The sequence below is a fragment of the Papaver somniferum genome, chromosome 7 (genome assembly GCF_003573695.1).
Source record: "Papaver somniferum cultivar HN1 chromosome 7, ASM357369v1, whole genome shotgun sequence".
Taxonomy (NCBI): Eukaryota; Viridiplantae; Streptophyta; class Magnoliopsida; order Ranunculales; family Papaveraceae; genus Papaver; species Papaver somniferum.
Window position 1 is genome coordinate 152,590,513 of NC_039364.1, and position 16,589 is coordinate 152,607,101.

The following is a 16,589-nucleotide window of genomic DNA, read 5'->3' on the forward strand; positions in this document are numbered from 1 at the left end:
CTTGAAAGTCAGATGAACCAATTCTAAACTTGTTTGGAAGTGTGGTAAATCGGTTTCAAGGTTGTAAGTATGAAAGAGGACTTACAAATAAGGATGTCGACATACTTTGAACATGTGCAGTAACGCTAATCTTTAATTGTTCAAAGTTATTCCTTAATATCTAAAGGAAGAAAATCTCAGGATCGAAACATAAATAAGTTAAGAATCTTTTATTTAAGGTTTTTAATTTTATTTTAGGAAAATGAGAATTAGTAATGTTCATTTACTAGTTGAAGATTTTCCAAAGATATTTCAGGTCAATATTTTGGACATAGCATTTTCAGGAATTATGGAAACCGAATTTGGAATATATTGCATATCTTGAGAATATTATCGGTTTTGGAAATTCCTTGGTGTCCAAACTTCCTTGTCTATAAATATGAAATTTTTCATTTCTAGCAAACTAATCCTTCGTGACAGCAAACTTCCTCGGTTGTGTTGTTACTGGTGAAGTCGCCTATTCGGAGATGGGAGTAACCTAATTAGACGAAATCTCTTACGGCCGCTTAATTTAAAATCTTCTTTGGGATTGAGAAGCTCTTATCAAGTAAACATACTTCGTTGTTGTATTGTCTCGATCTCGTATCCATAGACGATCACACGAAGTGTGAACCGATTAGTTGTATTGTCTCGACTCAGTCCATAGACAATCACTTTCAGAGAAAGGACTTATAGGTTGGAAAAGTTTTAGCTTGAGGTATATTTAGGTATCCTCGCATTTTCAAAATCGATTTTGATTCACTCAAATCAATTCATGAACATTATATCCACAGTTTGCAAAAGATTGCATTCCTTAATATATAAATGTATTAGTTCATGAACAAACCTATTTTAGAACATAACCTACTCAAGTATGCAAACGGGTACACATACCTAAGTAGCCGGACTTAGTTTAGGTTCGCCGGTATGCGAACGGATATGCATACCTCCAAACTCAGTTGAATTTCCGGAAATGAACTTTACGCCAGTACGCATTCGGGTATGCATACTAAGTTCCTCGACTTTTATTAACCAACCAGTACGCATACGGGTATGCATATGGTTCTCGGACTTGGAATAACATGCAACAGTTAGCATACAAGTAGCATACTGTGTTATATCCAATCATAGTTAATTGTTCTAAACTCCCATTTCAATGATTGAAACATTCTTAGAAGACGATAATAGAAGTCTCACACAAACTATTAGCTTCAAAGCAATTTTTCAAGTAATTGAGTGATCAATACGAAACATTCCGAGTCTACATCAAATGACTGTCTCACACAAATCATGTAAGATGTTACCAGGCGATTTTCACATAATCATATTTTGAATTTCGTCAAGAATATCAGATGAACTTGGTTAAAGCGAAATCTTACTAACACATATTTCGATAAATATGTAAGCGAGTTAAACTCAGCTCGAAATATCAAATGTGTATAATCGAAGTCTATATAGCTATACGACTTTTGTCTCAAATAGGATATAGAGTAGATAGACTTTTGAGTGATAGATGAGTTCAAGTCTCCACATACTTTTTGTTGATGAAGTTCCACAAGATCCCCTTAGTAGTTCTTCGTCTTCAATCGATGAACACCGTGAAGTCTAATGCTCAACTACACTTACTATCCTAATTTGGACTTAGCTATAAGTAGATTAGAAAGTAAGACTTGTAGTTTTGGCAACTAAACTTGACAACAAGCTTGAGATAGCAACGCTCGCGAGTTCGATCGAGCAGTGCTCTAACAGTGATTCAACAATAACTTGTTCTACTACCATATAGTTAAGATATTGTGAGGTGATTGATATTTCTAGGTTGTTCTTCGGGAATATAAGACTGGAGTATCAATTGATTCATGTTCACCCTGATTTATCAAAAGACGGAACAAAAAATTCGTAGGTATTTCTGTGGGAGACAGATTTATCTATCAGAATAGACTTTTATGTGGGAAACAAATTTTTGTATAAAGTCTTCGACTATGGGTCGTAGCAACTCTTAGATTTGGGTGAGATCATCTAAGGGAATCAGGTATGTAGAGTCATACTGGGATTTAGAGGCATAAGGAACGCGACTGTATCTTAATCCGTGTGAGAATATTGGTTAGGGGTCAAGTACATTCTAGTCCGAAGTTAACTTGTAGTAGGCTGGAGTCTGTAGCGGCTAATACAGTGTGATGTTCAAAACCGGACTAGGTCCCGGGGTTTTTCTGCATTTGCGGTTTCCTCGTAAACAAAACTTCTGGTGTCTGTGTAATTTCTTTTCCACATTATATTTGTTTATATAATTGAAATATCACATGTTGTGTGTAGTTCAATCAATTGGTAAATCCAACATTTGGTTGTTGATTGAAATTGATTGACACTTGAACATTGGTCTTTGTACCGTTCAAGTTGTCTCTCATAATAATCAGGCTCACGAATTCTATCTGTTTGATTTGCTGATTACATTGAGAAACGAAGATATTACTCTTGGATATATTTTCCTTGATTGAGTCTGACTGTCTAGTTGATTCTCTCGGAATTATATTGAAGTTAGTCCATACAGATTGCCTAAAGAAATATTGGGTGTGGTTGTTAGACCCTCGCTTTTCCACTTTGTACTATGTATGATCGATCATAAGTGGATGCAAGTTTGTGGTGTACAGGTACATAAGAAGGCGATTGAAGATTTTAAGTCAAAAAGATTTTTCTTATTGGTTTTTGTATCTCGTGATAATTGGTTGGGATCCAACTGGATCTTGTTTATCTTTGATAGACTTGTGATTATCTAGTTGAATAGATCGACATCTCTTTATAGTTCTCCTTGAGATCTATTTAGATTGATTACGAATCTAGATCTAATTACTTTGGTAATAAGGATCTTGATTGATTTAAACCCGAAGAATTAGTTTACTAGTTTAAACGGAAGAGCCTTTGTCAAAACTCAACATATCTTTTTCTAAAATATTATTGGAGTGGTTACCAAAAAGTTTTGTTCCTTTATTGTTGGAGGACGATCAAAAGGAGTTGAGTGATTAAGAATTTACATCCGTACAACAAATCAAGATAGTGATTTTATATCTTGGGATTCACGTGCGTGACCAGACGGTCGTAGATGCAGGGATACTGAGGGAACTAAGTAACTAGGGGTATATTACTTGGTCTCAACTATACGTAGTTAGATTTGTACTTTGTATAACAACTTAATTATGAGAGTATTCAAATCTGGACTAACTCTCGGGATTTTCTTCATCTGCGGTTTTCTCGTTAACAAAATCTTTTTGTGTCATTTACTTTACGTTCGCATTATAATTGTTTTATTATGATAAAGTAAATAACACTTGTACCACACATTGATTATATAGTCAATCGGTCTTGCACAGTAACTATTGTCAAGTGGATACCTTGTTGTTGCATAATCTCGACTCTGTCCATAGACGATCACACTTTGTATATGACTTACAGGTTGAAACGAAAAAGCGTGGTGTATTTGGGTACCCTCGTTCATATGTTGATCAATTCCCAATTATGAGGTGCCAAAAATGTAAATTACTCTTGGATTATAAAGATCTATCTTTGTTTTATCATCTTCTGGTTATTTTTAAGCTATGGCTAGTTCAATTTGGCTGAATACTTGGTGCTATGCAAATATCATAAACTGATTTGCATAATCAAACCCTTGGTATGCACTTTGGTCGTTTCTCTACGTGTGTTTTTTCCGTCAAATATTTTGCTTACTTTAGTTCTCATACTTTACTTTGATTTTTTGACATGTGCACTGCTCCTTATGATGGCGTTTTGGTAGATTTGAAGTGGCAATTAAGTATACCGTTGTAAGGCTTACATTTAGATCCATAATTTTACATCGTTTCGTTATTTTGCAATGTTGTGGCTAGTTCAATTCATTTGTGATGTGATATGATATGATATGAATATATATGGTGGTAGACTAGCTAGCCCAGCTGAACTTTAGAAATGTAAATCAGGTTATGATGAAACAATCTTGGTTTCATGGTTTCATCTGGCTATATTTAATTTTGTTGTCGAAACCAATGTTGTTTGTGATACGATATACGTCCAAACCAGTTTTGATTTGATCTGTTTTTATTTTATTTTGTAGATAATTTATTGATGAGACCAATTTTTATTAGCAGTACACTTGGATTGTTTTGTGTTAAAACAAATTTTTGGTTTCATCTAATTATTTTGTTTCATTTTTTTCGAGTTTTTTTCGACGAAACTAATGTGGTTGGTGATAAGATATTTTTGTGTTGAAACAAGATTTGGTTTCATTTGAATTACAGTAGAAACTCTATTAATTAATACTCGATTATTTAATATAATCTCTTAAATAATAATTTTAGCCAATCACGAGTTGGGGAAAACGTGCCAAATTAATAATCCGCTAAAAATATAAAAATAATATATTTTTTATTACCTATGTAAACCCCGTATGATAATTCATTATATATATCCAATACATTAATTCTTTATATACGAAGATTTTTTTGAAAAATGGTTCAATTGTCTTCTGTTTTTTTTTGTTAAAATCAATATCCCATTGAAATTCATCTCTAATTTTTCTTATCAACGTAAGAATTTCTGGTGTTGTTTACTCATACCTCAGCAAGAAATTATTTAACACGATTATCCCTTTAACAACCTCGTTTCGTGAAGGGGAGATCTATTATAGAATTTCATCTTCTTTCCCATCTTTATCAGTTCCCATAACGCTCTTAATTATTTCGTCATCAGTCAACAATTACGTAACTTCATTTTTTCTGGATATTCATGACATCTTTACTTTCATTAAATTGGGATAACTCCACTTTCCCATCAAAATTTGCAAGCCTTGAGTGATATCATTGTCTAACTGTTCATCTGAATTGTCTAAGCTTGTGTTATCCATTGATCGAAGTTTACACTGAAGCAAAGTGGGAGACTGAAAGGTGCTTTGAAGAATTTAATATTCTATAGTATTTTGAGAAACTAATTATTTGATAATTAGTTTACCTATAAGTTAATAAGATTTAACAATAATTATTAATGATTATATAAATTATTTGATAATTATAATTGTATAATATAATAAGGTTTAAAGGTGTTGGAGCCCAACTTGTTGCTAACCAAGAGCTCTGTTTAATACCTTTAATTCTATAATTTTTGTATTTTTCTTAACAAATAAATTATTTTTTAATTTTCAGTTAATTAATATCTTTATAATTTAATAAATTCAGGTGGTCCCAACAACATTAATTTATAGAGTTTTTACTGTAGTTTCATTTTTCGAATTTTTGTCAACGAAACAAATTTTTGTTGAAACCAATTTTAGTTTCATCTAACTTTTATTAGTTTTTGTTACGAAACCAATCTTTTTGGTGGTATGATTTATTTATTTTTTGTTGAAACCAATTTTGGTTTCGTCTAATTATTATTTCCTTTTTTCAAGTTTATGTTGATGAAAACAATCTTTCGTTATACTGCAGACAAATACCAAGAGTATTAACTTAGGGATCATTTTTGTGTTTGCTTGCTACGAGAATTGATCAACGAGGAGGACAGGTTGTTGAAAGGCTTGAAGAATGAACAAGGTGAGAAAGTATATATTGTAGTTTCTCATGCACTTGTGGATCTCAATGAGTTTAACACAAGTAGTAAATTTATAGTTCTAGGAGAATAAGAGAGCTGCTGCGAAGGAAGGAATTGTAGCTCTTGCTCGTCACTTGAGAAGGAAGGAAGACCATCTGCATCCATGCCTCTTTGGTGGATCAGTAAATTACATATCTATGTGAAGCTTAAGTACAATGATGGATGAACCTTCTGGTATGGTCATTATATATATTGAATAGAAGCTGTAATACTAAACTAGTTGGTGTTGTTTGGTTGCAGCGCCCCCAGCGATGCGGGTTGGCAGTGGAGGCGGTGCTGATAGTTTGTGGTGGCGGTGGCAGCGGCGGTTGGTGGTGGTGGCGAGTGGTGGTGTTGGTTGGTGGCCGCGGCGCGGTGGTGGTGCTGGTTGGAGGAGGCGGTGCTGGTTGGTTGTGGCGGTGGCGGTACTGGTTGTGGTGGCGGAAGTTAGGTGTTGGTTGGTTATGGTAAGAAGAAGAGAAATTCGGGCGGGGTTGTTTTTGTTTTTAATTGTGTCGAATAAAGCAAAGGGTAATTTAGACTGTTTTAATTATTTGGGGGGTTTTGTGTTAATTCTGTTTTGATGGATTTTTTATGCACACATTGTGACACCTTTGGGATTTAACCCACGGCCTGATCAAATTGTAAATATTTTTTATACTAAGATTTAATAACAATAATCTTTTAGAAATACGAGCTTATTTATTAATAAGCGTCAACTTTGGAGGGACAAAAAAATTAAATAAACAGGTCATCTATAGTGGAAGAGAGGAAGTATTATAGTGACATAATTCATCTATAATATGTCCACCTATAAGTTCACAATACGTTAAGGATGGCGAATAAACGTCAGCTGGAATATGTTTCACCCGTGTTTTATGTGTTTATGCATGATATGTTCATAAATAAATATTTTTGATTGAAAGAGTGAATATATTAAAAAAGAGAATGTACAGAAGCCACCGGTGGTAGATAAAAAGAAATTAAGAAAAATTATATCCCAGTTAAACACTGTACTAGAAGTGTCAGACTGCAAGAATCTATGTCTCACACAATCACAAGAAATTTGGCTTCAACACCAAGATCAAAATATTTTTTTAAACAAACACTTCGACCTATTTTAAACAAATGCTTGTCTCCAAAGAGATGAGCATTACGCTCATCGCATAGAACCCAACAAGTAGCGGCATGAATGAGAGCCCAAAACTCTTTGTCAAAACTAGAGAAGTCATTATTATGCCAGCAGTGAGCTAGTCATGAATAGTTCTGAAAAAGGCCAAAGTCAACTAAAAGAGGGAAGTAGCATTAACCATAGCTTATGAGCCATACTTTGCAATGCAATAGTAGATGTTCTGCAGTTTCATTGAGGTTACCACACAAAATGCAACAATTATCTCTAACAACGCCTTTTCGTGCAAGCATGTTTGCAGTATTCAGTTTATCATGAACAACAAACTAAATGAAAAAGTTTACCTTAGGTGGTATATTGGATTTCCAGACAAAAGCATGGGGGAAGTTATCAACACCTGTAAATTCATAAATTAAGCTTGGAATATAGTGACTAAACAGAAAAAATACCATCTGAACTCAGAGACCATCTTCTAGTGTCATGGGTGCATTCAATGGCTGGGGATTAAAGCCAATTTCTTAAAGTAAACAAGCAAACTGATCAATATCAACATAGCCTTATTATGAATGAATCAAATTGTTAATCTACAAATAAGATATGACCTGCAACATTAGAGAACTTGTCTTTTTCTAACTTAAAAAAATATCAGCTAGAAGCAATCAAAGAGTCACTATTAACCCACTTATCATGCCAAAAGGAAATGTTAAAACCAGAATGAATTATTAAAGTGGAGTTGGAGTTATTCAGTTTTCTAGTATCTGCAATTTATTTCCAGCAAGAGTTGTTACAAAGAGAATGAAGCTTACTAGGAATCCAATGAGAAGTGATAGTCCCATATTTATTATAGATAATCCTGTACCACAAGTGTTTTTTGTTAATACCAAATCTCCCGAACCATTCGGATAACAACGCGAGTCCATTTTCTTAAGATCCAAAACTCCCAATCCACCTCCTCTTTGCACACACCAGATTCCAATGGACCAGATAAGAAAAATTGTAGCCATCCTTGTGCTCCCATAAAAAGTTCTGCATGACGGTAGCATGAAGCTTTAAAAAGAAAAAAAATAGTATAAAGAGATAAGATAAAGAACGTGTCGTCATAACCAGTTTTCCTCCTTTAGACAGAGAGTTGTGTCTCCGATAAAAATATTTAGAACACAAAATTGGTTAAAAAGACCAAAACCAATAATTATCGGATAAAAATGACACTTAGATTTTGATACTGTTTAAATGGATAAAAATGTAAAAATAACCAGGATGTAAACAGTTTCATCTGCCAATTTTCAAATATTTTTTCTTATTTTTTAATTTACACATGATGCATCCAGTTTCATCCTAGCTATTTTTTAAGCTTAAGTAAGGATGAATCTAGTTTCATCCTTGCTAAAAAAAATTTGTCCATTTCACCCATACTAATTTTTAGTCGTCCATTTGAACCATGTTTTAAAAATATTTGGACAAATGACTCATTTTCCGTATTTAGAATCAATTTTTTCCAAAATAGGCCATAGACGCACCCAAAGGCGTTCCAAGATATGAAAGGAATGTAGTCAGTGGTACATCCTAACTCCAAGGCTCAAGTGTTTATATATGGAATGCAACCAATTGGAATTAATCTAATCTTGGTAGTGTTAATCTCTATACTTGCAATAGATTCAAAGCAACTCAACACTGAAAACAAGTTTAACAACTCTTTTATGCTATTGTCACCGGAGAAAACGGTATTATCTGCATAGTGCATATAGTCGATTACTATACCATTCTGGACATTAGGAAAACCATTGAACAATTTCATATCAGATTCTCTATCCAAAATGTCTTAAAATACCTTCCATGTCAATATTAAACAGAAGTGGAGAGATGGCATCACCTTGTCTAACTCTCCTGGTGCTTTTAAAATATCGAAAATATGAGCCATTTATCAAGACATAAAATGAAGCAGTTGAGTAACAAAACTTGAACAATTACACCATTTTGAGATGAAACCCATCTTATGCACCACCGTCTTGAAATAACTCCAACTTACCCTAATAAAAGATTATTTTACAAATAAACCCAGGTTTTCCGGAAGATAATCTAGAATCCACCGCATTCCTAGATATTAATATTAAAAGAAAACCATTTTTTTTTAAAATGTTGCCACTTTGTGTTCTTCACAAGAATATAGCTTTGTTGCGCCATGATATATCCGAAGTCTTCCTATTCATGTAGTTAATAAGACTCTCATAGTCGTGTTCTATGCTGAAAGTAGATGATAATTTTTGATTTATTCCATGTAGGTGCTTGTTGTATACCTACAATTTCTGCTTCTCGAGGGTCTGAACTTGGTGAAGGTCAATCTCTTTATCTTTCGAAACTACCTGCATCATCTCTAAGGATTAAGGCAGAACTAGAAGGTTGATGTTATGAAACCCAAGTTGCATCTACATAAATTTTGTAACAGTGTCTATCTGGTGCAGTCCAAGGAACCTTAGAATTCTTTTTTTTTTCTTTTTTTTGTAGTCTGACTTGGGAATAATTTTCTTAGACCAGATTTGAACATGTCTCTGTATATCTTTTTTTTTTGTTGTATATCTAAAGACATATGTAAAGGGGATTTTTCTTTCTCTTGGAATACACCAATGTTGCATCTTTCTTTCCAAATAAACCACATCCAAAATTCACCGGATTTGATCCAAAAAACATACGGTGGAGTTCCTTCAACTATGCTCTCCCTTCGAAAGATGATTTGTAACGTTGACATCCGATCCAACCTAGCAAGCAACTCCCCGTTTATTTACCAATTTTTTTGAAAGGCCAGTCTTCTCGGCTGGATTTCTTCTTCTGCATGTATGCGAGAAAAAGAGAGTTTTCTTCTCCACTTCGGTGCCGAGGGATTTATTGCAGGTTTCTGGCCCTACGAATGTCAGATGCAAAGCCTAACATAAAGTAAAATGATAAAGGAAGTGTCTCTCCACCTTTCCTAATCCTGCCCAGCCAAGATGAGCGATGTCTAACCCCGAATTTTCCAAGACATTCTGGCTCTTCGAGATCAAAGGCAGACGCAAGGCACTACAAATGCGAGGGAAAAACTTTTGTTTCACATTGCCAGACAGACCTCCAATCTGCTCGTTTACCCTGTCTAGCAGATCCCCCGCTAACCCGAGCGAGCGGATCTGTCGTCCTCCTAGAATCAATTGCATTTCGTCGGCAACTTTGTCTTTTGTAACTCCTCTATCGCCCTCACTTCACTTCGGATTGATCAGTCAACGGGGTTTGGCCACTTTGAATCCAGCTATTCCACACCTCTAAAAGTTTAAAAGAATGACTGAACTGGATATGAAGTGGATTAGGGTCTAATTCCCATACTTTTTTGGCAAAGGGACACAAGTCACACAACAAAACAGATTTTCTATGAAGTAGAATTGTGCTTTGCATCAATGTGACCTGTATTTAGGGCCATAATAAAATGTGGCTTTCCGATGCAAGTCAAGCAACAAAACAGATTTTCCATGAAGTAGAGTTGTGCTTTGCATCAATGTGACCTGTATTTAGGACCATAATAAAATGTGGCTTTCCGATGCCATCAGTAAGTGGGCAGGTCCATCTAGGTAGAAATACTTTGCTCAAGAGAGCTTCTTGCTGGCCTAAGATCGGAGGATGATGTGCCAAGTTGAACAATTAAAAGAAGCGGTACCAAGTTGAGCTTGGCCTGGCTGTATCCAGTAATGTAGACCAGTTTGCCAACTTGACAACTTGGATGTTGAACACGGAAGCTGTCTTCTACTAGTTCTTAGCCAAAATCGATATTATCTAGCAGTATATTTAGCTAGTTTTCAAGCATTTGCCAACGTGCAGAACCTTTGCATCTGCGTCTAAATGCTGGAGATTCTCAATCTATCCCAAAATTGGACTGAAATTTTACACAGATGGAACATATAAAATCATCAAATACTGTATATGATATATATCATGTGAACTTTGTTCATGTCTATAAATGAACACGACCATTTGACTCGCTGAAACTAGTGGTTTATAGAGAGAATTCGCAAAACTCTCTGCTTTATCATTGTCAAGAACTTTATAACCAGCATTTGATTCTTGACTATGGCTGCACAATGAGCAGTCAACATTGATCCAGGAACGGAACAAAAGATGTAATGTCAAACAAAAAGAAAAAGAATGATGCAAAATAACATGGTTTGCCAAAGACTATTGGACCATAATTCAGTAATACTGTATAAATCAATCAACTTGCTCAAATTGGGAAGATTTGTCACCAATCATACGAAACAAGAATTTATTGGATATTTACATAAAACATAGAAAAGAAATTACAGAAGTTTGAATCTATTAAACAGAACACAAGAAAGAAGATATCATCAAATGATTATCATTGGATGATTGAAAACTACAAATCTATATCTGTTCCTTTTAATAATATGATGTTTATACAAATTAAGATAACCCAAATGAATGGATCCATGAATACACTATTACACTGCTAAATTTTAAGCAGAGAAATGAAGTAATTGAACAGAATTTTTTTAAAGAAAACTAAAGACTACTACTACTAATTGTTAAGAAATCAATGAATCTACACCATGGTGGTTGAACTTTCTTGTTTGATACCCTCTCAGCTTGGTTTGAACAAGGGTTTGAAGACGAAGCTGTCAGAAATGGTGCAAAACCAACATCATCATTTTTAATTTTGGGGCACAAGAAGAAGTTTCTTGACCCTAGTTGTATCAATTTCTCCTCTTTATCCAGACCTGAAAAAATTCAAGAAATAAAAACACAAATTAGTAACAGAAGTAACCAAAGACCAGATTTTAAGTAATGCCATTATGAAACCCCTCGAGATAGGCGGCGGATTGCTTGAAGCCACCGCACCGCTACCTCGAAAGTCCCCATGTACTAGTCTTCTATGCAAATTAACAGAAAACATGGGTGTAGATGACTTACTTTCTAAGCTGAACTGCGAGTAGTGGAGATTGAAATCAGAAGCATTGGTCGTAGATAATGAAGGTCTTCTTCCTTCTTTGGAGTATTGTTTAACAACCATGGTAATAAGATCTCCAACTGTTGAATCAGGTGACATAACAACATGAATGGGTCCTAAACTTCTTTGTACTGTTACGTTAAGTAACAGCTTAGTCAACTTGGGAATATTTTCCGATTGAGGAGACGAGAATATTCCACCATTCGACTTATTTCTCATTCCAACTAACAAATCTGGATCAGTTTTTGGTCTTCTAAGAAGATTCGCTTGATTTACTACTAAGCCTTTCCCATGAAACGATGCTGATCTTTCTGTTACTTTATTCCCTCCTCCATTCTTCACTTTCTCTAGCTGCCCTTTGATATTCTGTGCTCTTGAAGCAGATGTTGGACTAGGCATACTGCAAACTTTTCCAAATTTCAAACCGACTCTCCGAAGCTTTCTCCTACATAATTATGCTGCTATCTCAGTCTGCGGAACCGAAAGAATGGAGGTCGAGGGAAACAGTTGAGAGAGAAGACCTAAGGCTCTCAACTGGTTCTACTACTTTGTTTGTAGATAACATAATCAAATGAAAGAAAACTAAGAAAAATGGTGCCTACTAGTATCAAATATTGCAAGTTGTGATGTTTATAGAAGTTATGGAGATAACGTTTGTTTGTTGTTTTTGTTATAGGAAGGAGTCGAGAAAGAAGAAGGTTATATAGAAGAAGAATCAATGAAGGTTTCTGTTAGTTTCTTCAATTATTTTAATGGGTGACTGGCTATTGTAGGTTATTCGTCACAGTGAAGAATAAAACAAGAAACAGAATAGATAGATTACTAATAATAAGATTAGAGCGTCCACAATGGTACGATCATAATCAAAGATCAAAGACCAAAACAAACGATCAAATTTGAGAGTAGTCTGGAATGTGACGTTAAGGCAGTGGAGTATTTTTAGTCGAGCGGATGTATAATGAACGCTTGCATGTGGAGCATTCATATAATCTTCGTCCCGAAGAGGCGTAGATATAATCAACGCTCGTTGTGGGGCGTTGTTAAAGAATACGCTCGTTGTGGGGCGTACATATAGTTAACGCTCGGAGAAGGGACGTAGATATAATCTACGCCTGGTGTGGCGGACGGGTGAATCAACGCCTCATTCAGGCGTACGTATAATCAACGCCTCATTCAGGCGGACCTATAATCAACACCTCATTCGGGCGAACTTATAATCAACGCCTCACTCAGGCGGACATATAATCAACGCCTCACTCAGGCGTACGTATAATCAACGCCTCACACTGGCGGACGTATAATCAACGCCTCATTCAGGCGGACCTATAATCAACGCCTCATTCGGGCGAACTTATAATCAACGCCCGTTGTCTGGCGAACGTATAATCAACGCCCCCTTGTCAGGCGTACGTATAGTGTTGGACCCAAATTAACACACGTACGATCGCACGTGTGGACAAAGAGAAACCACCACGTATAACACACGTGTTCACTTGGTGTTTACCCTAATCTTCTCCGTCTTCTTCTTTTCTCTTCTTCTTTTCTTTTTACCTCCTGTTTACCTCCTGTTTGTTTCTACCGCCAACACCGACAACACAACACATCACAGTAACTAGCAGGAAAAGAGAATAAAAAAAAACGAGATACTTGATGAATCCCGGTTAGAAAAGAGGTATGTTTCTTTTTTCTTAATCTCTTTTTTTTATCCGTATCGTTGATAATTTATTTAGGGTTTTATTTGTTAAAATTAGTTTATATTAAGATGGGTTTTAAAGAACAATATGAATATGAATTGATTAAATATATTGGGTATGTGTGTTTTATGATTTTAGAGAATAAATATGATGTGAAGAAAACCATATTTGATGCTTCGTAAATTTGGTTAAAAGAATTTTAAAATCTTATAGAAGATCTAATTTGTGGGTGGACTAATTTAAAAACTTGGCTACTGTAAAATTGGTAGTTAGGTGATTATGTGTGTTATATGTAGAAGATGTTTGTACAGATGTGAAGGGTTAAATAATTGAATTTGTATTGTTTTTTATTGACTGGGGGTGATTCTTTTAGTGTTTTTTGGTTTCTTTTGATGTTCCTGTGATTAGGCTCCAGCTTTTCGCCATTTTGTCCATCTGTCCCCCAACTCATTAATGTGGGTTCATCTAGCATTCCTCTGTTTTTTCCCTTCCGTGGTTCTGGCCCCCCCTTGTCGTTGTCCCTTTTGTGTGTTCCTCTGTCCGCGCTCCTTCTCTGTATGGATTGCTTTTTTCGTGTGCTTTTTCTGGCCTCTTGCCCGTGCTTCCTTGGGTTTGGAGTTGACGGCTTTCAAAATGCCTCGGTGCCGCATTTCGTCTTTCGGCCGCCTTCTCGCTTTTGGCCTTGATCTCAGTCTGTGTTCGGCTTTTTCTCGTCTTTGGCCTACCCTGGTGTTGGCCTCGTCCCCTCCGCCCGGGCTGGGTTGGTCTCCTTGCCTCCTCTTGTGTGTGCTCCGCTGTTGCCCATTCCCCTCGCGGTTCCCTGGTCCGCCTGCCGCCCGCCCCCACCCCATTTGTCGCCGCCGCGGCTTATCCCTTCCTCCGTCCTGGTAACCTTCACCGCTTGATATTCCCCGGTTAGGGAGGTTTCCTATACTGCAAGATGATAAACCGCACGCTACTATGGACATCACATTTACAGGGAGCAAAAATTGAAGTATCAACATCGTGGATCTCTGGCATCGGTAATTCATCACTATCAAACTATTTCACAACACTGTCCTAGAGCTAAATATATTATTGAAAAAGCGGGATGGCAAAATTTACTGAACATACAATGTAGCAAAACCAACCATTCAATGGTTGATTATATTGCTGAGCGGTTTTGGGATACAACAAACACTTTTCACTTCCCATTTGGTGAGATAGGATTCACCCCCTAGATTGGCTCATGTTGACTGGACTGAGTATCGGTGATGGGCCTGATGTTCCTTATGATTCGGGGAAGTACCAATTTGAACATGTTCGTGAGCATATCTTTCCGGATATCCAAGATGTCATGTTCAGTCCAAAAGCACCGTCGTGGGTTTCAAATTCAATTACAATTAAATATTTAAGGTCATATTTCTTCGAAGACAAGTTGGTTGCGGCTGAAAATGATAGCACCCTTGCTCATAGAGTAGCAATTGCCTTTTTCATGTATGTTTTGGGACATTTTTTCTTTTCTAATGCAAAGACCTATATTGATGCTGGATGGTTAGCTTCTTTTGAAAATCTTGATGTAGTATCCACGTATGATTGGGGTGGTGCCGCGTTTTCGAAATTGTATGCGGCACTCCGTTTATCTGGGAGGAGACAGAAGGCACTATGTGGTCCATTCCAAGTATTAGAGGTATTCATTTAAAGATATATATTTGTCCTTTCATTTTTTATTTTGTTGCTAAGTTATTAAATTGGCTAATTATTTTTATGGATTAGTTTTGGGGGTATGAATACCTGGGCATATGTCGACCAGAAATCCCAGAGGCGAGTACAGAACAAAAATGGCCTGTATCTTCTAAATGGAATGTACCGAAGAATACAAATGATATTTTTCGTTGTAGGGATTTACTGAGTAAGCTTACTGCTGAACAAGTGACATAGCGCCCATGGGAATCATACAGAGAAGTTCTTGCATCTGATATGGGATGCACGGCTACGCGGCTATCAGACTCGAGATATATATTTTCTTACATGGGCATTGTGAGTTAATAATTAAATTTTATTCAATAATTGTTGTTAAATGCCAAGTACCTTTTTTTTAATGGTTTTGTTTCTATATAACATACTTACTAAATTCTTATTCCCTTTCTAACTGTACAGCACAACATGTATCTTGGTGAAAGGTGTTGGAGGCAAAACCATTGTACTTTCGCTGTTCCTATAAGACTACACACAGTTATAGGGGATATCGGCAATATTCAAGCTGAACGCCTAAAAAAAGAAGGTTTGGTCGATGCAACAGAGATAGTGCAAGTTGGTAAAGATTATGATATATATTTACAATACTGGAGATTGGTAACCAACTACAAAGATTATGTGACTCATCCTATTTGGGAAGCCCATACATATGGGTATGTCGGGGACTTGTATACGGAACCAATTGAACAACCTGCTGAACATGTACATATCCCTCCTCCACATCTATTATCCCACGTAAGTGTACTTTCGACTTTTTATTGTACGTTCGATTTTTTATTGTATATTTGTACTTATGTATTTTATCTTTTCTTCACAGCATGAAGCTTACACATTATTTCAAGAAAATGCTGATTTTAATCAACAATTTCGCGATTTTACATTAAAACAAACGAAGGAGAGGATGGACGTTATTATGTCGAAAGAAGCAGAAATACAAAGGCTAAATAATGCGAATGTTGATTTGCAGCAACAACTATCTCTTTTCCGTATGCCGCACACTGTCCAACCTCCCCTTGGATACGGTTCCTTTTCCCAAACAATGCCACCACAATTTTGGAGTGCTATGAATCTAGGATCACCTTCAACAATGTCCTCAGTCAATACCACTCCGAAAACGCACATTCCTTTTATGGCACCAAGATCGTCGACTTCGGATACTAGACCTAATGATAGTTAATTTGTTATGACTATTTAGATGACCTGTCTTTGGTGTTATCTTTTCTTATCTTTTTGTGTAGTCATACTAGACCTACTGATAGTTAGATGCTTATCTATTCTTTCAGCGACTAGTCATTTCAAGTCTACTCTTATTGTATAGTCATATCAGGTCACTGACAAACACTTTCTCTTTTTTGGAAAACACTTTATCTTTTTTGGAAATCAGTATCTCTCTTCTGTTGTCACTTTAATGCTCTTGAAAATG

At 36.0% G+C, this 16,589-nt stretch overlaps 2 protein-coding genes across 2 annotated transcripts; both read right to left on the reverse strand.

The window, feature by feature from the left end:
- Positions 1–6,574: 6,574 nt before the first annotated feature.
- Positions 6,575–7,801, reverse strand: LOC113293089. The gene is made up of 3 exons (XM_026541854.1): positions 7,561–7,801; positions 7,099–7,151; positions 6,575–6,891 (listed from the first exon to the last, which is right to left on the reverse strand). The coding sequence occupies exons 1-3, from the start codon at positions 7,795–7,797 to the stop codon at positions 6,876–6,878; spliced, it is 306 nt and encodes a 101-aa protein (XP_026397639.1). The 5' UTR covers positions 7,798–7,801; the 3' UTR covers positions 6,575–6,875.
- A 3,218-nt stretch (positions 7,802–11,019) lies between these two features.
- LOC113298783 lies at positions 11,020–12,425 on the reverse strand. The gene is made up of 2 exons (XM_026547611.1): positions 11,699–12,425; positions 11,020–11,505 (listed from the first exon to the last, which is right to left on the reverse strand). The coding sequence occupies exons 1-2, from the start codon at positions 12,132–12,134 to the stop codon at positions 11,291–11,293; spliced, it is 651 nt and encodes a 216-aa protein (XP_026403396.1). The 5' UTR covers positions 12,135–12,425; the 3' UTR covers positions 11,020–11,290.
- Positions 12,426–16,589: the final 4,164 nt, after the last annotated feature.

What these genes read in the sequence shown, in the direction of transcription:
- LOC113293089 (XM_026541854.1), bottom strand. Translation starts at nt 7,797, where the DNA reads ATGCTACCGTCATGCAGAACTTTTTATGGGAGCACAAGGATGGCTACA. An exon ending in CACTTCTCATTGGATTCCTA is followed by an intron (nt 7,152 to 7,560) that starts GTAAGCTTCATT and finishes ATGAATTTACAG; the next exon opens with GTGTTGATAACTTCCCCCAT.
- LOC113298783 (XM_026547611.1), bottom strand. Translation starts at nt 12,134, where the DNA reads ATGCCTAGTCCAACATCTGCTTCAAGAGCACAGAATATCAAAGGGCAG. An exon ending in CTCGCAGTTCAGCTTAGAAA is followed by an intron (nt 11,506 to 11,698) that starts GTAAGTCATCTA and finishes GAATTTTTTCAG; the next exon opens with GTCTGGATAAAGAGGAGAAA.